At 44.2% G+C, this 25455-nt stretch overlaps 1 protein-coding gene across 5 annotated transcripts; it reads left to right on the top strand.

Annotated features, from left to right (window-relative positions):
- The first annotated feature begins 1323 nt into the window (after positions 1-1323).
- LOC108918333 (coiled-coil domain-containing protein 114-like) lies at positions 1324-10381 on the top strand. 5 transcript variants are annotated; one of them, XM_018725463.2, is made up of 16 exons: positions 1324-1582; positions 2436-2571; positions 3088-3168; positions 3383-3482; positions 3984-4173; positions 4507-4632; positions 4736-4849; positions 4947-5014; positions 5103-5290; positions 6880-7014; positions 7698-7780; positions 8046-8214; positions 8849-9012; positions 9116-9219; positions 9412-9502; positions 9845-10380. In XM_018725463.2, exons 3-16 carry the CDS (start codon positions 3102-3104, stop codon positions 9974-9976), a joined length of 1731 nt encoding a protein of 576 aa, XP_018580979.1. In that variant the 5' UTR covers positions 1324-1582; positions 2436-2571; positions 3088-3101; the 3' UTR covers positions 9977-10380. The 5 variants fall into 5 exon arrangements, with proteins under 5 accessions (XP_018580979.1, XP_018580980.1, XP_018580982.1 ...); XM_018725464.2 differs by lacking the exon at positions 1324-1582 and adding an exon at positions 1857-2080; XM_018725465.2 differs by lacking the exons at positions 1324-1582; positions 2436-2571 and adding an exon at positions 2600-2637.
- The last annotated feature ends 15074 nt before the right edge of the window (positions 10382-25455 follow it).

A 25455-nucleotide genomic window follows, 5' to 3' on the forward strand; every position in this document is an offset into this window, starting at 1 on the left:
CTTTAAGATGCACCAAAAGCATCAAACTTGTCCGTAATCGCTTGCGTTCTCAGGCTGCCCTCAAAGACCCAACACGTAGTCTTAAACAACGTGCAAAAACGAGACTTTCATTTTACCGGCCTTGCGATCACCATGCATGGCTGAAGAACACATCCCAAAATGCTAATTAATAACACTTAACTTGGAGTTTTTTTTCTTTTTTACATTTAACTGAAGTGTGAGAGGTAGCTGTACATCTTCAGGGATTGGGGCCTTGTTGTGGTGGAAGGGCTTGCGTGATCTAGGGCTCTCCAGAGCTATATCATTGGGAGAAGAATGCTCCTGGTAGGGGGGTGCGATGGTGCAGTGGGTTGGGCTGCAGTCCTGCTCTTCAGTGGGTCTGGGGTTCGAGTCCCACTTGGGGTGCCTTGCGATGGACTGGCGTCCCGTCCTGGGTGTGTCCCCTCCCCCTCCGGCCTTACGCCCTGTGTTGCCGGGTAGGCTCCGGTTCCCCGTGACCCCGTATGGGACAAGCGGTTCTGAAAATGTGTGTGTGTGTGTGTGCTCCTGGTAGGGTCTCCCATGGCAACAAGTTCTGGAGTGAAGATCCAGACTAACGCGATCCAAAAAAACCCCTATGGCAAACGGGAACAAGAGAACGTTTACCCTGCCCGGAACGGGGTCACCAAGACCTACCCCTGGAGCCAGGCCTCAAGAATAGGGAATACAAGAGTTACACCCCATACAATCACTAGAGTGACCATGGTGTTTGTTCACCACCTGGCAGGGAGGGTATTTCACCCACACACACAGTCTGAAACTGCTTGTCCCAAGTGGCGTCGCACCGAGCCAGAGTTGAGGCTGGCAACACGGGGCACAGGGCTGGAGGTGGAGGGGACACACCCGGGGCAGGACGCCAGTCCAACACAAGGCAGCCCAAGCATGACTCGAACCCCAGACCCACCAGAGAGCAGGTCCCAGACAAGCCTGCTGCACCAGCGCACCCAGGCAGTGCACCACTAACCCCTATTAATAGAAATTAGCAATTTGTTCAATAATGAATAAGCCTATATGCAGCTACACTGGTTCATATGTTGCAATGTGACAAATTAACTGCACTCTGGGACAACCTGTCTGCATCAAAATCTTCTGTTGATGTAATGCGCTTTTAGTTAGTGTTTTTTTTTTCTGAGCTATGTCGCTTCGGAGAAACGCGTCTGTTAAATGAATAAATGTAAATGAATAAATGGAAGTGTAAACGTACGCAGTGCGCGCGCCACCTAGTGGCAATGTACTGGAAGAACAGCGCGAGCTCCCAGTCGGCCCTTTAAAGGATCCCGCAAACAAAAACGCGCAATTGAAAATCAGAGGAACAGAACGAACAAAAAGAGCGACGTCAAAATTAGAAAATCATGACATTTTGCCACCACATTTATCGCATTATTACTATTACCATGGCTGCGTTTTTGGTCTCTTGATTCTGAGCGTCCCTTACACGTTTCATTTACATTTATTCATCTGACGCATTTACAGTGTGTAACGCGGTACTTTCAATAATTTTGCCATTTCAGCAGCAGGGTCCTTTTTACTGGGTAAATTCAGGGTAAGTACTGCGCACAAGGGTATTGCGGGTGTTTTAGAAATCTGCAGAAAACTCTTCAATCAGATGTATATATATACTGTATATATGTGTTCTCTCTCTCTCTCTCTCTCTCTCTCTCTCTCTCTCTCTCTCTCTTTCTCGTGAATATACGATATTACCTCCCTACCTCCGGAGACAAAGCGATCAATTATGTATGTAAAAGTGGGGCGGTCCCTTTAAGGCGGCATTCCTGAAATAGGTAGCCCCTTTAAATAGGGGTGGGAAACCCCACTTGCTAGGTCTCAAGTGCAGAGGTCGTTTATTCGTAAATAATAAATATGTTATTAAAATAACGTTCTGAATGTTGTTTTAGTTTGTGTAATGGGTTTGCTGAGTTTCAATGGTGAATTTAACATTGCTCTTCATCATGGTGGCAATCACTTGCTGGTTTTTATTCCATGTGTGTGGCGACTCACTGACGAGACGTGTGAGCCCTGAGGCTGAGGAGCGGAGATCATAGTTGAGCTGTTTAATTTAATATTTATTAAGTGCATCTCTTTAGGGAATAAACTTGCGCTGTTTCTGTGTGCAATGAGTTTTTAATGGTCAAATTTTTGATGTTTGGAGAAGTCTTGTCCTCATCGTTTTGTGTTCACAGGGCCTTTTTAAATTATTGTTCAGTTTTCTCTCATTCTTCGTTTGGTGTTTTAAGTTGAGTTTATTCATTTTTTATTTGGTGTGATGCGGTTGATTTTTAAAGACAAGTTGCATCCAGCAGTGTTGAGGTTTTACCTATCTACCTATTGATTTGTCAATAAGTTAGATATATTTTTGGTAATGAACTCCGGGTCTTTTATTTAACATGTACAAAAAGCAAAGGTGAAGAGTGTCGCGCGAACAAACGAGCCGACGGGATGCGCGCGGAAGGACGATTCTCCTTGGCAACGGTTGCTAACAACAGATGAGGACGAACTCTGCGAATTGAAGCGCTCGCCGTCTGTGGCCCCAAGGTAGTTCATAACGCTCTTAAGACCCATGCAGAATAATAATAATACCCTGGTGTTGCAGTAAAATTGGTTTGTAAATCCGTGTAACTGTGTAACTATGCAATCATCAGCATGTATGTATAAATAAGAGTACATGGAACACGTTAAGGCTCCGCTTGTCTGTAACCACAGTTTACATTGTTTTTGTCATAAATGTTTCTATCTGTAATAATCCACTGGCTGCTGTCATACTAACAGCGTTAGTGTGTTCAGTATCACATTTAATATTAGGTCTGGATTACTTGTCATTATCTAATGTTTCAATGCTGAAGGTTAAATGTTAAAAATGGAATTTAAATATTATACTTATTGATCAAAAATCAGTCTGAAACATTCAGATTTGTTTTGTGCATTACATCAAGCAGAGACAATCACAATGCTGTTTCTTAGTGAGCATTTCTGTTTTGCTGTTGAATGATCATTTTCACCTGACCTGCATTGTGATACTGAGTTTGATCTCCTGTTCCTGTCCCTATGTAGTAAGATCGATCATCATGCCTCGAGGGCGGTCAGCCAGGAGCATCCATTCCGACAGCAGTGAGACTGACCTTGACAATATTGGTATGTATGTCTCTACAGCATGGTTTCACAGTAAATAGTGTGGATAATCATCAGAAAACACAACTTTGACCAAAATAGGTGATAGTCTCAGGTTCCCCTGTGGACTCCTTTGGGAAATTCATAACTGGAATAATTGAAGACCTGCTCATGCAACACATTTCTCTCTGGTGCTCATAGTGTTTCTGTGTTTTGTGTGCGCGTGCGCGCTCTGCAGCCGAGTTGGAGATGACCAAATTACAGAGGCAGTTTCGGATCATGGAGGGAGACCGGCAGGCGTACACCATACAGGCACAAGAGCAAATCCGCACTCAGCGGTGAGGTCCCTGAACTACACAATTCATCGCATCAGTCTGTCTACATTTTATTATATGTACAGTATATTATCACATACTGTATAGCTGACACTGTTTTTCTAAAGTGTTTTACAGTTATTGATCCATTTACACTCGGGGCAATTTTACTGGAGCAACTTAGGGTAAATACCTTGCTTAAGGATACTACAGCTAGAGGTAGGGTTCAAACCTGCAACCTTTGTATCCAAAAACAGTAGATGTACCCACTACCCTACAAGTTGCCTATATAAAGTCTACCTACATCAGTGCATGTCACACACAAGATAAGTTTGAAATAAAATATTTACACCCCAGATCCAGTTCCCTTCACCAATTAACTAATTTCTCTTTATAGCTCATCATTTCCCTGTGGCTTTGTGTACACTGTATGTTCTTATATTTGTACGTGTTTCTAGCTTTTTTTACAGCATGTGTTGTATGTTTTGCGCTTTTCCTAAATGCATATATATGTATGAAAGGCAGTCTGGAGATAGATAGGCTCCAGGAGGAGCAGGAGGAGCTGCAGTGCAGACTACAAGTCTCCCAGAGCCACTCCCACCAACAGCAAGATGTGGACACTGTACAAGCCATGCGCCGCCTGCTCAACCAGCAGGATGAGGTCCATGAGCAGCTGGAGAGCCAGAAGGAGAGCCTCGTTCACCTGGAGCAAGAGGTGCCCTGGCATGGAGTGCAGATAGGCATGGACATAAGGGGGGGATACAATGAGACCAACTGAAAAGAAAAAAATCCTAATTTCAGTACAACAGTAGTATCAGAACTCTTGTGTAAAGCTTTGAGCCTATAATGTCATATTCAGACTATAACCTGGTATTGTACTGTAACTGCAAACTCAAATAATGGATCTACACTGTATGAATGAGCTATAGTCTCATTCTTGTTCAGACTCCTGGCAGAGCAGAACAAACTTATTTTCCTTTGTATCATATGAACTCATGTTTCAATTACGTATAGTATGACCGCAACAGGGCCTCTATTTGAGTTACAGATTCTCAGCATGGAGAAGAAGCTGGCGGGCTTAAGGAGGACAAGAACCTCTGTGAACCTGAAACAGAAGTCTGAGGCCTCTGAGAAGAAGAAGGCTACCCGCACGCTGGAGAATAAGCTGGACCGTGTGAGCACCTCAAGGCATCACCAAAATGGCGTTCTAGAACCAAAAAGCTGCAAGGCAGTGTGATGCTGATCCCCAGCCGTTCTTGCTTGTGTCCCTGCTGCAGACCCTCGTTCGATTTAACGAGCAGCTGACCAAGAATGCACAGCTGAGGGCTGACCTGGAGACGCTGCGGCTCGAACGAGTCCGTTTCCAGCAGCTCCAGCGTAAATTGGACAAGGTGAGAACACCTGCAGGATGTGTTCTGGACAGGACAGAATTGCACTCAGGGATCTAGGAAAGGAGAAGGGGGAAACATTCTGCTTTTTCTGTTTCAGGAGCTGCAGGCGGTCCACAGGGACATTAGGGATACGATCAACCGGTCCACTGTCGCTTATGATGTCAGGTGAAGACCTCATTTGCCATAAACATCATGTGGTGCTTGTTTCAGGAACGGCTTTGCTTACAAATCCCTCTCTTCCATTCTGCTGCAGGGTGGAGGCTCAGTCCAAGATGGCGCTGCTAAAGGAGAAGGCAGTGAAGGACTTGGCTCAGTACAGTGCAGAAATGAAAGAGCTGGAGAGGATTATCGCACACGAGCAGCATCTCAAAGACTTCATGAGCACCAAGAGCAGTGACAGGAGCGGCCATGGAGGCAGCTTGGATCCTACACATAGCCAAGGTACAAGAGTGTGTGACAGACTGTATCGGGTGTCCCTTTAGTTACTTTTCGTGGCGGTGAGGTTGGGTACAGTAGGTGCCATGGAGTTGAAATTGACCCATAGCAACCACTGGTTTTCACGGTAAGAGGGTAAAGAAGTGGGGTACCTTTGCCTTCTTCTGCACACGTCTTTGGACGGCAAACATTTATGTGCATTTACTTTTATTTATTTAGCAGATGCTTTTCTCCAAAACGACTTCCAATGAACTCTATGTAGTGTTATCAGCCAACACACCTTATTCACGAAGGTGACTTACACTGCTAGATACACTGGGTCACTCCTCCATACATTCTCATCCAAACACTGGGAGAACATGCAAACCAAGCACAGCATGAGCTGGATCCAATCTTACACCGAAACCTTTTTTTGTGAAGTCCTTTGAGAAGCTGCTTTTAAATGTGCTATAGAAAATACATGATATTATTATTTTTATTATTATAACACTGCCTAACAAGGCAAGGCAGTTCTCCAAATTTACTGTATTCACTCATAACACTAGTAACCCCTCTCTGCTCTGCTAAGTATCATTCGTGATAAACGAATGGCTACTAATTGCATTGGTTCATAAGTACGAATACTCTTAATATGAGCATTTGTTATGCCAGTGAAGCCTGCAGAGCCAAAAATCCATGTTAATAACCGATGAGACCGAATCCTCATTCCAATGAAACAATTTTTATTTTAAACCCACAAGCAATAGAAAAGCAATGACTAGAATAAGAAAAGGAAGAAATGTACACCTACTTTGTATAACCACTGAGACTGTTGGAGTTGTTAAACATCCATTCAGAATATGTTTGTGATAATGTCAAATCTGGAGAAAGTATACAGCATTTTGTAGGGGCACCAAGGTCTGAAAGTATTCCCTTACTGTCAAAGCTAAATTGACTTTTATGTTACTTTTATACATCTTGTAATATGTGTTTTACCACTGAAATTTTTTTTTTTTTTTGGGTGATGAGCACTGGTTTAGGTCTTGCACAATGAAATATCTTCATCAGCAACAATATTGTGAGCAGCACAGTAGATAGTTGGTACTTCATAGTGCCCAGGGTGTGGGTACAGACACACACACACACAGGCTGAAACCGCTTGTCCCAAGTGGGGTCGCAGCAAACTGGAGCCTAACCCGGCAACACAGGGCGTAAGGCTGGAGGGGGAGGGGACACACCCAGGATGGGACACCAGTCCATCGCAAGGCACCCCAAGCGGGACTCGAACCCCAGACCCGTCAGAGAGACAGACTCGAGTTTGAACCCAGATAAGCCTGTAAGGAGTACCCACGCTCTACTGGTGTTGAGCTACTCTGAGCACACAGAGTAAACTTTCCTCCCACTGAAGACCAAGGTGTTTCAGATAGATTCAAAGGGGTGACTTTGAATTGCTTGTCGTGTGTGTATGTGTGAGCGGTCACCTGATTGCCGTGTCTGCTTATGAAGTTCTGCTCTGAACACCGTTTGTGGTTCGCATGCTATCAGTGGAATGCGTAAAAGTGAAGGGTTCTCAGTGTATGGATGTCTGAGGATGAAGGGCAAATCTCATCCCCAAGAGCCAGAAGAGAGGGACCACAAGAGAACGGAAAAAGGGGAGGACATGGTGGACTCTCTGGAAGAGGTATTTCACAGGATCCAAAGTATGACTGGAGAGGAGGATCTGGACCTGCTTGTCTCCAAGTTCATCCAGAGTGAGTCCACACACACGTACATTTGCAAAGTCTACTGGGGCCATTATTGTGTAATAATGATGTTAATTGAGAGCTGAATCTTACTGGAATTTTCATAAGTGATATCTGAAATATCTACATCAAATCAGTATCTTGCATTTTTTTATTTCAATAAGGGCTTACAGTCTTGCTTTACACCCTATAATCTGTTTATAGGAATGAAGGATGTGCCATTGAATGATTTTCAGTCTTTTTTATAATATATTTATTAATTTAGCTGATGCCTTTCTCCAGAGCAACTTATAGTGTTAGGCCCCCTACAATTACCTGTTTATACAGGTAGGAGAAATTTAGGATAAGTACATTACTCAAGGGCACTACAGCAGTAGGTGGGATTTGAACTGGCGCACTCTCTCTACACTTCGCTACCTGTAACACCCGCTGAGATGGCACCAGGTTATTTTTCACATCTTTTGTTATTATAATAATCACACTCAACTCCCTCAAACTTGGTTATGATGTAATGGCTGTGGGATTCTTCTTTTTTTAATAAAGACGTCTTGGCTTCACATCAGCAAAATACTGACCGCATTATTAAAGTGGCTTGTGCCTTCTATTTCAGTAGCACCAAAAAACCCTCAAGTGGATGATGGAGAAGCAATGGCCCCTCTTTGATTTTCTGTTTCTTCTCTGTGTCTGTGCAGCTGAGGAACAGAACTTTGCACTGTTCAACTACGTGAACGAGCAAAACAACGAGGCTGAGTCTCTGAAGGACCAAATCAAGCAGGTCAGGTTGCATTTGAAACACACGAGGGACTATACCAGCTGCTGCGGGGCCACCACTGAGTTGTATCAAATTTTCCAACATTATCTTCTGTGTACGGTGAAAATTTCATCCACAGTTGTTTATCATTTATCATTTATAAGATAGACACTGTAAGAATCTTATGTGAATCAAGATATATAAGCCATGTCGCTCCTGGAACTTGAACAGACACCTTTGAATTACAAGTCTGAGTTTTGCTGCAGTCTGAGTCAATGCACGATGACAGGTTCAGCAGGAGATGGGCCAGTTCCAAGCAGAAGAGGAAAGCCAGGAGGCAAGGCATTGCAGCCTTCTGACAGACATTGACACGCAGCAGCGCAAAACCGAGGTCCGAGTGCAGAGCTATGAGAGCCAGGCAACAGAAGCCAGCAAGATCTTGGACCAGATTAAGACAGGTAAATATTGCAGGCTCAGTCATGTTTTTACACCTGGATGCAGTTACACTCTTGAAAAGGCACCTATATACAGTACAGTCACACTAGACTCCTTTTACACACTTGGATGCAGCCACACCCTCGATTTACCACCATTTAGTCTTAATTGTGCGATGACAGCACTGCTCTAGGCTAACAGTCACATCATCAGTGATTATACGCCAAACACAGTGGCACAGCGGCACGGTGTGGGCACCATGGGCGGCACGGTGGCACAGCGAGTAGCGCTGCTGTCTTACAGCGCCTGGGTGGTGTGAGAGGATGTGGGTTTGATCCCTCCTCAGTCTGTGTGGAGTTTGCATATTCTGCTTGTGTCTGTGTGGGTTTCCTCTGGGTGCTCTGGTTTCCTCTCACAGTCCAAAGACATGCTGTTCAGGTTCACCCATAGTGAGTGAGTGACAGAGAATGTGTTCCACTGATGTATGGATGAGTGACCCAGTGTAAGTAGTGTATCTAGCAGTGTAAGTCACCGCGGTGAATAAGGTGTGTGGGCTGATGACACTACACAGAGTTCATTGGAAATCGCTTGGAGAAAAGTGTCTGCTAAATTAATAAATGTAAATGTAAACACCCCCATGTGATTTCTGTACCGCAGGAGTGGGACGGATGTTCCATAAGCTGGAGTGTGACTTCTCTGTACTTGAAGATATGCTGGGCTCTTCCACAGAGATCAGGGAGAGTAATATCATGACCTACCTGAGCCTCGTAGAGAACAGGACCAATGATCTCCTCAGCATGCAGGTCTTCCTCAACTCCAAGGTAGACCTGGCTATGTAGACTACCGATAGCATGGACACTTCAGCTCAGGAAACTGCCTCGTGTTGGTCCTATAGGTGTAATGTAACACGTCTGTCTTACACAGAACCTTGGTAACAACTACGATGAAAAAGATGTGCCGTGGTTCCTGTTGAGTCAGAGTCTTGACATTCAGCCGGAGAATTTATTGATTCAACCACCATCTGCTGGGTATGTCGACCAGTTACAGCCTGTATGTGGTTTTTTTTTTTTTTTTTTTTTCCTTGGCCTCAGCACCTTCCAGTTGGCTCTCGGTACTCGGGGTGATTTCTGATGTCGTCCCTTGTGTCGAGCACCTTAGACATTGTGGAATTCTCTGAGTTTGTATTCTTTTGAGATGTTGAGATTGTTCCTGTTCGGAAGGGATGACATTGAGACAGAGGCTTCTCTTGTCACCGATGAAGATGACAGGCCTCTGACACAGAAAGAGCTCCGCCAGCGAATCCTGACAGAGGTGAGGACAACACACACACTTGCATACATTAATCCCCTTTGAAATCCGAGCCTCATTTCGCCCACGCCATCAGTTTCATTTGCACACATTAGCTGCTGTCATTGGTGGTTATTCAGTTATTTAGGAGACACTTTTAGGCAAAATAACTTACATAGCTGAATGGATATGTCACTGAAGCAATTCTACACCTTTATTATGTGCTGAACAAAGTGCACGTTGTGGACTTTCACCAACACTGTGTTTTTAAAACTTCTCCCGAAGCTGTGTGTTACCTGCAGGCCAGTTAAAAAAAAAAAGTTCTGCACAGGACCTCTTCCGTTCATCCGCTGAATTTCATCTCAGGTCCTACAGAAGGAGGCGGCTGCTTGCTCAGCCGGAGAGACAGATGATAAAGACTCAACAATCAACATGGTCTCCAGCCAACAACGCCGCTTCCAGGACTTAAGTCTGGATGTGTCACCTTCCCTTCTCTGAGAACAGGTTATTTCATTGCCCTTGGACAGTCCCAGAGTGAGCGCAGGTGACCATACGCCGCACACTGTAGGTTCATGGGCATTTGTCGTTTTTCCGTTCTTACGGCAACAGGCCACATTGTCTGCCATTTTCCAAAAAAGTAGACATTTAGGAAGCACTCACATGGTATCCAGTGCAATGCGGTGCCGTGGCAGTAGGTGGAGATGTGGTCTTTCACTTGTTTTTGCAGCCAATTTCAGTGCTGTACTGTATGTATTCTTTAATAATTAACACATTGCGTGCAATAACTAACATTTCTGAAATTCTAGTTTCACAAATATAAATCACTGTTCCAGGCTTTCAGTAACTGATTTTAAGAATATATGATTCAGACTTAGGAATTAATTTTAAGTAACTCATATATATTTAAATAATGTAATTGATCGTGTAATTTAGAATAAATGCATTACATTTATTGAAATATACTATATATAGGTAAAATATGCATTATTGCATTTTATATATGTAATGTACTATACATATGTAATATGTATAGTACATTACATATACCTTTTCTTCTCTGGCTAGATGTTTAATTATCACACAAAGTTAGAAGGAAAAAACCAAAAATTTGAGAAGATCACTTGAGTGTTTTTATCTTTTAATTATCGTACATCTGAACAGTGCATTGTATAATATGTTATAAATTGAAAGCAATACATTCATTACACAGGAAACTGATGCCAAATACAACACTACAGCAATACAAATATGATACAATACACACACGCATATTGACTGCTTCTCCCGAGTGGGGTTGCGGCGAGCTGGAGCCTAACCTGGCAACACAGGGTGCAATGCTGGGGGGGGACACACCCAGGACGGAACTCCAGTCCGACGCAAGGCACCCCAAGCAGGACTCGAACCGCAGACCCACCAGAGAGCAGGCACGGGTCAAACCCGCTGCGCCCCCGTGCCCCCCTCAATACAATACAAAGGAAAGTAAAACTGATACAAATACAGTCCAAAAAAAAACATTTGAGGTCTTTATACATACACTCTCCTCAACATCTAGTAGTAGTTGTGTGCATACACAAGTAGGTTCATGTGCCCCCCCAAGATTAATAATGCATTATTAAATTGTTTCTCTGCCATTAGTTAATGTTCTCAATATTAATTTTCTGTAAGACATTGAACTTCATGCGGTGGGTTCTTCAGATGCATCAAGGTGTAAAGAGTTAAGGAATTACCCAAATTTGGACTTTTTGCTTTAGCTTGAGATCCTGGCCGTGGCTGTGCACCTTTATTCGAGCTCCATGTTTGTGCACATTTGGAGCGCAGCCTGCAAGAGCCACTGGACCCCAAGAATATTGCAGTATGTCTAACTGCAGAGTGGGTGTTGTCTTCAAACATTTCTTTATTCATCCGTCAAACCCTATTGAATGTTTAAATTCACTTACTTTCGTTACAAATGAAGAATGTCTTGTATGAAAAAGTTCTTGTATGATAAGGCTGGAAGCTTAAAACTGCTGTTTACTGAGCAGTGACAACAAATATTGTTGCTTATGTGGCAGATCTGTGGGCTGGGAGTAAAAATTACATCACTACCATGTTGTGTCTCGCAAAATGGTATTCTTCCTTTGCTTTGATTGGGTAAAGAGGCAGAAATCCCCTTTTGAACTGTTGAAACAATTAAATGAGTAAACCTCTAATGCAGCCACTCTTTCATATGTAAAAAGACCAGACCAACTTTATATACAATCTTAAACGATGTTTGTGAACATTTGTATAGCTTCGTACTCAACTATTTATATTGAGTATGTTCAGTGCTGTCAAGTGAGTTTATATCTTCACCTGCTGCTATCATTCATGTGTGTCACTGAATGTTCAAACATGATGCAGTGTATGCATATGTGTTATCGATGGTGTGTGACCACGCTAAGAGGCTTCACTTCATTCAAAGTTAACAAAGGATTCATACTTAATGGAAAAAAGAAAGGGTTCACGTAGCAAGTACAACCACTACAGCCCTGCGCTGAAACACCAGATGTCTCCGGATGGATCCCCATGGAAATGCTGTCTCACCCGACATACACACATGTCCACTTGGGTTCCCAGTGCTCCCAGTCCAGATGGAAGAGCATTCCCTGTGTTTCCAGCACCAGCCAAGGTGAAGATGTGGCTGGGCGGACCTTCCGTCTCAGGCATCCCCAGGGCCTTTCTGGCTTGAATTCCTTGTGTTGGCACTGTCACTGCCCCCATTTAGGGAAAAAAAACAGGCATCTGACAATAATATCCTCACCACCACCCAATTCGTTTAAAAAATACATTCTCAAAGAACTAGACTCAAGTGTTTGCTTATGGTATCTTTCCAAGGTGCTTAGTACATTGTCCTTGGTCCAAAAGGAGCACTTGTGCTGAACAACATCCTATACAATATATAAATCAATCACGTTATAATCCAAGTTCCATTCACAATAATCTTTTGTTGTCTATGCATCAAATTGCAGATTTTCATTTTTTATATCACTGGTTGTGTGTTAATACACCGCCTATCTCCTTAGAGTGGATAGAATGGAGTTGATCTCAAGCAACATGCAGAAATCCAAACATAAACAACCTTGCATGTGGCTCCAATGAAAGAAATGGGGTTATAGGATCTACTGCACCCGAGACCACAAGATGTTAACCAGTCCAGTTACACTAGTCATGCAAAAGAAACTCACTTTGAAAGCATACTTGTTCCGCAGAATAAACACATCCGTCACTGGAATGCGTAGCCTTCATTGGTGGTCTTAAGAAGTTACGAAGGTACGGCATTGTGGAGGTGATCTCAGAAGCAGCTGAGGTGAGTGACTCTAGTATGTTGTGGTAAATGTTTGTGCTCGCATCTCCAGAGCTCCAGGCCCCATTCAAGGTGTGTAACAATCTTCAGTGTGCTCGAACCACCAGTCCTTTGTCTTCACACAAATCACAGTATGAGCTGCAGGCGGGATTTAAAGAGCCACTTCATGTTAAAAGCAACGTGCTATATATGGATATTTGTTCATACGGTTCTATTTTAATCTTCCTATTCAACAAACGTGTTTGGAGGCAGCCTGAACAAAGGGTGCGGTAAAAGTGCTTGCAGGTTGACTACACATGCAGCGGAGGGCCCAGAGAAGGAAACAGGTCTGATTTTGTGTCAAACACTGACAACCTTGATGTTCTCAATTTCATCAAGCAGAGAAACTGAACTCTGGTGTGTGTGCCTTGTAGGTAAAAAAAAAGACAAAAATGAGTCATTCATGTTAGTCTAAGTAGATCATTCACCACCAAAAATCAGTAATGAGTGTATTCAGCTTCACATATGGGAGTCAGGAGCATGTGGATCGTGCAGGAGTGTGTCTGGTTATGCGTATACCGTATGTGTGTGTATGTGAATAAGGAAGTTTTCCTTCCACAGATGTGCACGCAGTCAAAAGGAAGTGAGACTATAGCCCCTTATGCTTTTTATGACTTTTGTTTTCATAAGATAATCTCCTTTTAAAATAGCCTTGCTGTGTGATTGCAAATACTGATTAAGACGGGGAAGGAGGGAGGAGGACCCACGGGTGGGGGGCATTAGTTCCCTTTGAAATCCGACCCTCGTTTCGCCCCCGCCAACCCTACCACAATTCCATGTGCACACGGCCCTTCTCCGTCACCATGGCGATGCTCCCTTTAATCATAGCAGAATCTCATTTCCTTGTCTTGACAACGGCGCCAGGTTGCCCACAGAGGCTGCCTGCACCATTCACCGTCCAGCTGGTGGAAAGATCCCGCCCCCCTCCTGCATGTTGCCCCGCCCACAGGCAACCAGCCACAGTTCTCCATCTTCTTACGCTCCCTCCTTCCATCCGTTCATCCCCGTCTTTGCTCTCCTCCACCTCTGAGCCTGCTCAGCTCCTCTTTTCCTGCTAACTTCTTTCGCCTCCCCTCCCCCAGGTATGCGCGTCCTCCTGCATCGTTTCCTTGTCTCTGCTTTCTGTCAGTCCTCCCACCATGTCGCCCATGCTGGTTCACTGATTTCACTAATACATTCCTAGACTTATCCTTTGCAGCTGTGTTCTCATGGATCTTCAAGTGGCAAACTGCTGCACAGAGCTGTACTTAGGAAATCACCGTGTCCACTCTTACGGTACCCCACCACGGTGACTTGTGTCCACTCAGAGTATCTTGCACCCTCTGTCCTCTTGTCTCACTCCTATATGCTTATGAGCCTCTGGCTTAATGCACTTCTCTCTGTCTTTCCCACTGTGCTGGTGTTCTCTCCTTCACTCTTCTCTTTACCCCAGTATTACAGTGGGTAAAGGAAGTACGGTGGTATTACATTCCCGCTAGTGCTTTATTCAAAGGAAGAAATCATTAGAGAATTAATCGAGCTGCTTTGACGTTAAACGGATGTGATGGAGCACCTTCTTTTTCGACCCTTTATTTTATAAATGTTCATGTATTACCAAAACTGAGACTTATCCAGTCTTACAGATCTCTTACCAGGAAAAGTTTCATAAATGTCTTTTTTTTTTATTGCCATACGGATAGGATCCGTTGCAATGAATAATCCACCAGGGTTGTTGCGTAAAGTACCGTATATTCAAAGTACAGTATAAAAACTTTGGCAGAGGACTGAGCTACGAGTTTCACTGACAAAATAGAGACATACATTTGTCGCTGTGTGATTGTGTACGTATGGCTGCCTTTTAAACCAAATCAATCCCTGTCCTTCTCTCCCCCCTCCCTCACCCCATCCCCCTCCCTCCTCCCTTCTCTCTCTCTCTCTCTCTCTCTCTCTCTCTCTCTCTCTTTCTATCGCTCCTTTGCTCCATCTCCCTTTCTGCCCCCCCCACCCCCCCTCTCCCTCTCTCTCCAGCAGTTATTGTGTGTTTGTCTAGGCAGACTGCCTGGTATTTTCCAGCCACTGCTGTGGTTCCAGTCTGCAGTCTCCACCCAGAAACCTTCCTCCCTCACACACACATACACACATACACACATGCTGGTTTCTCGTTGCTAGGCAATTTCCCTTGTGCAGGCAGGTTGAGTCTGGCCAATCAGGGAGCTCTGTTTACTTTCAAACAGGTAAGGGGCAAAGGAGGAGTCAGGCCTTTCCAGCGAGCACTTATTCAGCGCACTGCAAAAATCAGCTTTTCCTCATTTTATATTTATATTTATCCCTTCGGCTGACACGTTCTTCCAAAGCGACGTACAATGACGATTGTGTAGTGTTTAGCGCACACCTTTATCCAAGGTGATTACAGTGCTAAACATACTACACTTGCCTACAATCATTCACCCATTTATACACTAAAACAATGAATGACACAGATTCACACACACTAAACATTTTAATTCACTTATCACAGCAGGTCCTTTTTTTACAAGTCTGGAAACGTTGTCGGTTACAAGACTTTATCCCACGAAACACTGTGATCCAGATCTAACATAAGCAACCACTTGTATCTATAAATTACTCTTTATACAAATATCCTCCTTCAGGGATGGTGAAAAATAACAAAGTCTACCAAGAACACTCCAGACTATACTAGCAGGGAAATTTATAAACATGAGAGCAAATGTTTTGAAAATAAAATTGCCCAGATACCTAGATCGTGTGTAAATTCGTAGGCGCTCTTGGTCAAGAGGCGCAATAACGTTAGAGGGCCATTAGACGGCACCAACAGCAGTTTGACTTCCAGCTCCAAGCAAAAACGGTGCGTTGCTAGGCAGTTCCGCAGCTAAAGTACACACTCCGTTGCCCTGATTGTCACGTACGCTCTTGTTCTTGCTACGACTTCATTATCGCTAGTGGTGTTGTGGTGTTAGCAGGTGGTCACACCACCAGGGAACCAGCCCAACTGCCACTTATCCTGACCCTGCGTCGGGAGGGACGCTTGCTGCTGTGAAGGCAAAGGGGAGCTCAGTGCGGGGTCCTCAATGGTGGCGTAGATCTGGTAGAGTAAAACCCCGTACGAAATCAACAGTAAAAAAACGGACAGAGAGATCTGGCAGCAGGAGGCTCTGAAAAACCTCTGACACCAGTCGGTGCATATTAAAAATCTAAAACTCTGCACTTTAAACAGAAATGGCATCACTTTCCTTCTTGGCGGTACACATAAGCCGCGGGAGCACGACGTGCTCCGAGGTGAAGCTTCAGCAAGCCGACAGGAGCGCTGCTGAAGGTGAAAAAGGGCGGTGGCTTCTTCAGGGGCTGGAGAATGTAAGAGATCCGTCGGTCGGCTCCACGCGCATGAGTGTGTTTGTCAGTAACCACAACATGGCCCTTGACTGCATGCAGCACTGACGCTCCAGGCATCTGCAGCCCCACACGCTGCCCCCCTGCCCTCTCCAACAAGCCCCATGTGCTCCTAATTCCCGCAGTACTTGTCCTGTCCTGTTCCACTCTGTTATTCAAACTTTTTTTTTTTTTTTAAGGCTTTAGGGCTAATTTGGTTCTTGCCAGCTCCTACCTTCAATCCTCCCTTCCCCCTCATTCTCTAGCTTTTCCAAGATCCCTTTTGGCCCTCCCTCCTTCCCTCCTTACTTGGATCCTCCCTCGAGCCCTTTCTCCTTCCCTCTGTCCCCCACCTCCCCCAATGGCACTTCTCCCCCCGTGTCTCTGGTGGCTACACATGGGTTGCTATGCAGATGGCTCTTTGTTGGCATGCGACAATGGGCTCTAGGGTCAGCGCGACCTACTGACTCACAGTTCTCCCATTTGGGCCTTGTCCCTCTCTCCCTCACCTCCACTCAGCAGTAAAGAGTAGAAGAGAAAGAGTCCGAAGGGCAGCTCGCCTCCCCCCCCCACTCTTTCTCTTCTGCTCTTTACTCGACCTTTCTCTGTCTCCTTCCAAAGAAGAGAAACTGGCTGCACAAAGCAAACACACACACCCCATGTGCGCATTCCAGTGTCAGGTTTTAATTGCTGGCATATAATTTTTTTTATCGATTTTTAACAAGAGCCCTCCTTCGTTTTCCCAGGTTACACACACAGTCCGAAACTGCTTGTCCCACGCGGGGAGCCGGAGCCTAACCTGGCAACAGAGGACGCAAGGCTGGGGGGGAAGGGATGCACCCAGGACAGGACGCCAGTCCGTTGCAAGGCACCCCAAGGGGGACTCGAACCCCAGACCCACCGGAGAGCAGGCATAGGCCAAACCCGCTGCACCACTATGCCCCCATCTTCCCAAGCTATATTTCATCCCATATTCCTTACTTCTGTCTGATATGCATAAATGGGAATATACATAATTTCCATCTGAGCGCAGAGAAATAAGACTTTGGTTGTTGTAATGGTACAATAATAACAAAAGCTGGCCATGTTTTAGAAGCGAAAAGCGTTAAGGCAAGTGCAGATTTTCGAGGAGGTCTCTGGCGAACTGTGGAAAGGTGTTAAGTGTAGGCGTCACAACACGTCTGGGTAACGGTTCAGCTTTTTTGTGGTTTAAATGCTGCGCCGCAATAGCCGAATTAATCAAAGTGTACTTTGCGTTTAGCGTGTGCACATTTTTTAAAATCCAAGTTTGAAGTATATCATTTTAATGACACCGGTATGGCCAGGAACAATAACATGAATATTAGACACGATTCTGTTGTAGGAGGTGGGCAAACAGTTGAGGATGTATTGTATGACTTTAGCCCTTGTTTTCGCGAGAGCTGAAGGAGGCCCACATTTCATCTCAAAATTCCCACCTTGAAGGGCCAGGAAGCAGAGAGCCAATCGCAGGAGGCCGACAGTAATATAGTCGCCGACAGATGAGCTGTTACCGCGGTGAGATCACGCAGACCCTCAACCAATGAAAAAGCCCCGCTGCCGGACAGGTAGGGGGAAGCTGCATGTGGGAGGGCAGTGCTGAGAAGTGTCAGTTCGCTGCATTACTGGAAATTTCCACGGAAGAGGTGGGGTAGGGAGGGTGCAGAGTAGAAGGGAGGCTGGGAAAGGAAGGCGCTGCGCAGACTCGATGCACAAGCCGAAGGCGTCTCACGACATGCCTGCCTGTATCACCACCATCTCATTCTGTGCTCGAGTCCCACAGAAAGGCCTTGGGGTGGGATTCGGGAAACTGCTGCACATCTCATGTTACTACAATGACCGTCCGCCCTGAGCTCCAGTCAGTCTCACACACGCCATCGCCGGATTCTTCTCTGTTTTTCCCACGTGCCGTTCTCTGCTCGTTTTGCTCAGTCTACAAGTCATGTCTTTCTGTGTTTCATCTTAAAACTTTCTCATTCTTTCTTTCTTTTTTACCCCAGCCACTACAGAAATACGCCTTCTGTCCATTCTCAGGCCACAGCCACAAGGATTTACATTAATGGGCTTTTATTTTTTGCCTAATTTGCAATTTTATAAACAAGACTTGCAGTGTTATACACATGAATAAATAATAGATGATAAATATTTATGATAAATGCTGAGGATACAAAGGCAGTGTCTTTTTCAAGACGTAACTCTGCGAAGTTTGAGTTCGCAGTATCAACATGGAATGTGTCTGTGAAGCATTGTGAGAACGTACAACTGGCGGAAGCCACTCGTCCTGAGCAGGGTCACGGTGAACCGGAGCCTAACCCGGCAACACGGGGTGCAGGGCTGGAGGGGGAGGGGACACACCCAGGACGGGACGCCAGTCCATCGCAAGGCACCCCAAGCAGGACTCAAACCCCAGACCCACCAGAAAGCACTGTGCCACTACACCCCCCATTGCAAGATCATCAAACGTTAAATTATCTTGGTTTATTCATATATGATGGATAATGGAGACGGTACCTTTCTTAATGTCTTAAGTCCTACACGTCTCTCGTAGAAGGATCAGGGAAACTTTGAGCGTCACTTTACCATCACTTTATACATCCAGCTCCTGAAGTAAGAGTGGAGTGAATTTACACTGATTCTCCCAGGTATGTCCGCTTTTTTTGTGGAATCCTGGAAGAACCTTCGGGAGTCTGTAGCACCCTGCTCGCACCCTGCTCCTTCGGACAAAAGGACCCAGCGAGGCCCGACTGCCTCCCAATTACTCTGACCATAACCCCCCCCGCAATAATGGCATCTGACCTTTACTGACCCCAATCCCTCCTGCACTTCTCTAAGTTTGGTGTTCCATGGGTCAGGTTGTGTTTTTTTGATCCCTTCGTTTCCAGGTGGAACTGGGAATAATCTGTTGCTCATTTTAGAATGATCTTTTGCTCACCTTCATCCTCATAATGGGTACTATGAAATTTTGTGCTCAGCTGAAAGGGCCACAGTATTTCACTGGGCCACATTCTTTCTGCAAAACTTAACATATTTAGTTGTCAGTCTTCAAATACATTACATTTATTTCCAAAGCAACTTATGAGATTAAGCTACTTACAACTATTTACCCATTTATACAGGTAGGTCATTTTACTGGAGGAATGTAGGGTAAGTACCTTGCTCAAGGGTGCTAGTGGTAGGATTCAAACCCGCAACCTTTGGGTCCAAAGGCAGCAGCACTAACACTCCACGACACTGAACTACCACCTGCCCCTATGTAACTAAGTCAGTAATAATACAGCCAAAACATGCGTATTAAAAACATCAAATGGAAAGTATTTTCAAATGACATAATGCAATTTCTTATTGTAAACTCACAAGTAGCAAAAAACAATGGTAGGAAGGAGAAATGTATAAAACATAACCCTATTTTTTTGTTTAATTAGTGACTCCATTGGAGTTGTTAAGCATGTATTCAGAGGTAATGCTAAATCTGGACAAGAGGTACAATATTTCCAGTTGCCTGATGCCCAAAAGGTATTCTGTTACTCCATGGCTACGCACATTTCCTTATTATTTGCTTTTCTACATTTTGCAGCGCACAAATTTTAAGAGACGAAGAACCTTTTCCAATGATCGATTTGTTTTTAGAAGAATTTTTTTCATTGTTCTTTTCTTCTAAAATGTCTTTCTCGTGGAGCTAAAGACACCTTAATTTTCATGCTCCGGATTATAGGAATGTGGCTTCCACTGGTATCTGGTAAGGAAACGGAAAAAACTATAAAAGTTGTCCAAAGACGATAAACGCTGGATGTGAATTTTATTTTGAATGCTGTGAAAAGGTCATTTCTAATCTTATAAAACAAGTGTTACAGTCCAACGGACTGGTGTCCCATTCAAACTGTATCCTGTCTCATGTCTTGCTCTTCCATAACAGGCTCTGGATCACTGTGACCCTGCACTGAAACAATCAGTTATTGATAATGGATGTACTTTCATTACAGTTTTGCCTGTGGTTTTACAAAGCCTAATCCGTCAATAAACATATAGCATTTTTATTTATTGAAACTTAGTGGGTCAGGAGGTACCACGGTGGTTAGTGCTACCAAGCTGAAAACAAAGGACCCAGATTGGAATCCCGCACCTGCTATTGAACCCTTGATCAAGGTCCTCACTTGAATTACTCCAGTAAAAATTATCCTGTTGTATTAATTGATAAATAATTGTACGTAATTATAACTGTTTTAACTGAAAATAATCAGCTAAATTCAATACATTTATCTGATATTGTGCTCCGAAGCAACTTGCAACGTTAATTTACCTACAATTACTTTACCCATCTATACATGTGGGTATGTGGGTAATTTTACTGGAGGAATGTGGGGTATGTACCTTGCTCAAGGGTACTATAGCAGCAGGTCAGATTTGTATCCAAAGGCAACAGTACTTATCACTGCTGCACCAGCTGGCCCTTAAAGTATTTCCTAAAACATTATTTGCAATTTGAATTAAATCATTATTCGTAAAAGTGACTTTGGAGTTGCAAGCAATCTGAATTAAGAACACATTTCCAGTTGCAGTTATGATCATCAGCTGGGGAGCCAGTGTACAACATTTTAACAATAAAAATAGTGATGAGATTTAGTTTAGGCATTCCTAGTGGCATCAAAAATATTTTGGTCAGCAATATTACATGAATACAGTTTCTACCAGGATGCTAATTACAACTCATGGGAACATTCCGCACTGTGCTGGTCCAGCTCCTGGTGTTTTTCCATTGAGTTTATGGCTCTTCGTGTTCCCAACAGTCAGATTGAAGCGGCATGGATCTGGTCCCTGTGTAGTAAAAGTTATAACTGATGCATGTGGGGGGGGATGAGTATCTTTGAATGTGGCAGATCTTGGATCAAGATTAAAACAGTGCGGAGACCGCACTCCAACGTGTCAAATTCAGTGTCAGATTCTTCATATTATAACCCCGGCAGCAAAGAGATCTCAGTATGAGCGTATGAGCACATGTGAGTCACTGGATGCATCTCTTTCCGTTCACACGTGAGTGCGTGTACAGTGAAGGAGGATGGATTTTGTGTGTTCGAAAGCTTTGCATTACTTTTTGATTGGTTTACCGAATTTTTTACTGTGCGCTTAGATAGAGGTGACAATTCAAATTCTGTCCTTAAATCACTCGCCGGTTCGTAAGAGAAGGTGGGTGTCTAATAGGAAGGATAAAAACATATAACCTGTTCGCTTCGTAGAAAGGGCCTCTACTAAGAGATTATTTTTTAATTCTTGAGAATTTTATGTTGAGACAAGAGCTGTGTGTCACATTTTCCCCTGCATGAATACATTCTTTTGTTATTTCTTCACGGTGACCTGATCACAAGTGTGGCTAAACGTGTTTTACCAATAGAAGTGACGTTTTCTGTTTTTAAAAGTCGGCCTTCGTCCCTTCATCCATTTCTTTTGGCGTTTTCGTATGCCTTTCCACCTCCACGCCGTTTCCAGGCACGACATCACTTTGTAAGCAAAGTAGAGACTTCAACAAGTCTATCTTTCAACCGTGTGATGTGAAAAAAGTCAAAAACCCTCCCGAGTCCAAAGTGAGCTCTGCTCAGAGCACTTTGACAACTTTACACCATTCAGACATGTTCACAGTAACATTTACGGTGAATTAAGCAGTAGCGCAAGCCCGTTCCCTCGCACTCCCTCGGCGCTCTCTCCCCCAGCGGCCCCCGCCACCTATAACAGCATCCACCAGCAGGACAATTTTGGAGGAGTTCCAGTATCCATGGAAACGGGTCAATGTAGCAGGATCGCCAGAATAGGGGCGAAAAAATCAACAGGAAATGACTTCACAAAGACAACCCCCCCCCACCCCCTCGCATGCTCTCATTTTTCCACTTACAGTGAGTGAGTAATACTTGGACTGGTAGCCCAGGATTTTATCTGACCAGCACTCATGTGGAAAAGCAGACAACTGCGGACACTAGATTACAGAAGGCTGTTCCTGTTGCTCTCGTGTAGTCCTCCTCCGAATGCGCAACGGCCATTACGCACTTGAGTCAGAAGTTATGTGCGAAAACTTTGCTTCTCACTAATAAATGACTCGAGGTATTTCAAACAGGCAGTAATATGTAAATGATGGGAGTATACGGTACCAGTGGTAGCAAATTCACACCCATGCAACAGGTCGGGACGCTGATGCAGATACTAGATTCATGGTTGGCCTCTGTTTTACTATTAGTCGCATTTCCTCAGATGCTGCGCTCAGTTTCTTGACAGCTCAGTGGGGGAGTCCTGGAAGAAAATAAACTTTTGCGGTGGGGGGGACATTGAAAAAGGTCTGTCTCTCATTATGACAGCTCACTAGTAAAATGAGCAGTGATGAGGTCACAACCTCCCCTGCACTGGATTCCCAATGATATCGATTTCTCATGAAAAATCTGGACAGAAGTGTACAATTTCATGTTGCCTTTTACAGTGATGACTTATTAAATAAATGGTGCTCTTGTGATGCACAATCATATTCAAAAAATTATAAACAGGACCATAAGATTCACACATTATCCATACAGCTGGTAGCAGATTGCATACCTTACTGGTCACCATGGTGGTAACTTTATTTATTTCAGAAAAGTTTGTATACATAGATAATGGTGTAAAAAAAGTTTAATCTCTAATCACACTGAATAAAAACATCTGCGGATCTTAATACACTTCTCTGCACTGAAATTCTGGTTTATGCACCAAAGCATAAACCAAAATATGGGACAGCTTGCAGTGTGATGGTTTGAGCTGCGGCCTTTGAACCAAAGGTCGCAGGTTTAAATCCCACCTCTGGCTGTAGTGCCCTTGAGCAAGGTATTTACCCTAAATTGGCGCAGTAAAAAGTTACCCAGCTGTATAAATGGGTGAATAACTGTAGTTAACACTGTAAGTTGCTTTGCAGAAAAGCATCAGTTAAATGTAAGCAGAAATATATGCATTTTTTTTTAAATTGCTGACTTGGAGGGAAACAGAAATAAGAGTAAGTGAGAATGTAGGCAGAAAAGTGCGAGGGGAGCCCTGCACTCATTGACCCCTGGCCCCCACCCCCAGCACTAGTCCAATCCGCAGCGTGAAAGATCCAGTCCAGGCCTTACGTGTCAGCTGCCAGATGAGGCTCAGCACCGAGTGGAACAGGAGAATACGCCATCTGTGAGCTCTGAGAAGGGCATTGTCACTAAATGTGGTGCTTTAGAGGGCAGCTCCAGGGCCAGTCCAGATCCAAGGCAGCAGAAACCGACACGCTGCCCTCAGCGCACACCTGGAAGCGCACAGGGAGAATGGCTGCCCTCTCCTGGACACCCCTGCAAATGACAGAGGGATGAAGGCGCCAAGGTTACGGACTCCGAACGCCCCGTACAGCTCGCTGGTGCTGCTCAAGCGCGGCTGTACTTCTGGAAGATGAACTTTTAGACGGCCCGCTTCGATGTCGGCTCACTGAGTCAACTCCACGCAACGGGCTCCGTGGCAGGATCCCGTCTATAAGCCCCCCAAGTCGGCAAAGAGGAGGAACTGAGATAAAACAGGACTGTGTAACAGAACTTCCTCAGTACTCATTATGAAAGTGTGTGTGTTTCTTTCTGGATTCTTCCAGAGGCTCAGTGAAAATGAAGAAATATGGCTTCTTTTAATTAAAAAGCACCAATGCAAGGCAATGTGAGCGAAGAAAAAAAAACAAAGCTCAAGTGCAGAAAATAGCACAGTAGTAGTGTGAGACGGGGCGACGAGGGGAGGAGGCCTCGCCGAGAGCCGCCCTGCGTCACGCTGAATGGAGCAGCTGCTTGGTCAGCTCCATCCGCAGCACAATGGCCTCTACACAACATGCTAATGAAACAGTGGCCATAAACAAAGACTCTACAGCAGCCTTGCTGTGTGCATCAGCCCAGCGGCAGGCTGTCGGCCATACACACACAGCAGACACGCGGCCAGCTCAAGAGGCTCTCCGCCCCCACAGCCACACAGCCAACATAATCATGTTAAGGACCAAAATGGAAAAATCCTCTTCTGTAAATCAAAGGAACGAGTTCTGTTAATTATTTCACTGACTTTTAAAAATAATGCTTTACTTACCTATACAGTTATCATGGTTTACCATTGTTCATTTACTTTTCATAGCAAATATAAGTAAGGTGAACTGATGAGTCTAAATTGCCTATAGTATGTGTGTGTGTGTGTCCATCAGAAAGTCTGTTACATTGCTCAGCAGTATGAGTAGCTGAATGGGGATAGAGTTTAGCAAAGTGTATGTAGTGCTTTGTTACACTACACATTGTAGAAAAGTGTGTCACTCTGGGTAAATGCTGGTTTTTTCCCTTAAAGAAACATGAGTGACAAATTTAAGGTGTATTCATACATCCTACCATGCAGAATCTACACAATCTTCTTAGAGTGACCTAGCCTTCCTTACGAGTGGTTGCTTAAGTTTTGTTGTTGTGTTTACCTGTTTTTTTTTTCCCCATCAGTCACAAGAAGATAATGATCTACAGTTATAGAAAAATACCCATTAAAATGAAATGTGTCTGCTTCAACGAGTTTTTTTATCAGTAACACTAGGTCACAACAATATAAACACCAAAAGCAATGTGTTATGAGTACATCTGATACTCATAACACATTGCTTTCAGTTTTTATGTTTTTCTAATAAACATTTCAACATCTTTTTGACACACTTCTTCTGGCTGCAGTGCACTGATCTTATGATGCTGCATAAAGAAATCTGTTCAGCTTTATCCTAAACACTGAGACAATGGCATACAATTGGTCTTTCTTCCGACAGTCTTTAAACGCCAGTCCTCGAGCATTTGTGGCTTTTTGTCTTCAGCTTTACTTGAGTTTAGACACTGTGCCTTGTTTCCATAAGAAAGGCTTTGGTAGGAACTACTGACAACAGTCAGCCAGTCCATGCAGAAGTCAGGCAATCGTGGACAGGTAGCAGGACATATTGAAGAAAATGAACTTCCCAAGTAGCGTTCCAGGGCCTCAACAGCTGTTCTACAAGTTACTCTTCTAGAGAAATTTTTATTTATCTTGTTGTTGCCTTAAAATGTTCCCTTGACCACCTCAGGGACAAAGGACAGCAGGTGGCACAGTGGTTATATCTACAGCACGATACTTAAAACCTTCTGCTGTAGAACCCTTGACCAAGGTATCTACCTTTCACCGCTCCAGTAAAAATTTCCCACATGTACAAAAGGGTAAATAACGTAACTGC

Source organism: Scleropages formosus, chromosome 22, assembly GCF_900964775.1.
Source record: "Scleropages formosus chromosome 22, fSclFor1.1, whole genome shotgun sequence".
In the NCBI taxonomy this organism is placed as follows: Eukaryota; Metazoa; Chordata; class Actinopteri; order Osteoglossiformes; family Osteoglossidae; genus Scleropages; species Scleropages formosus.

Coding starts and splice junctions, on each gene's coding strand:
- LOC108918333 (XM_018725463.2), top strand. CDS start 3,102: ATGCCTCGAGGGCGGTCAGCCAGGAGCATCCATTCCGACAGCAGTGAG. Junction 8,215..8,848: donor CTTGGACCAGATTAAGACAG/GTAAATATTGCA, acceptor TCTGTACCGCAG/GAGTGGGACGGATGTTCCAT. Junction 9,220..9,411: donor ATTCAACCACCATCTGCTGG/GTATGTCGACCA, acceptor CCTGTTCGGAAG/GGATGACATTGAGACAGAGG.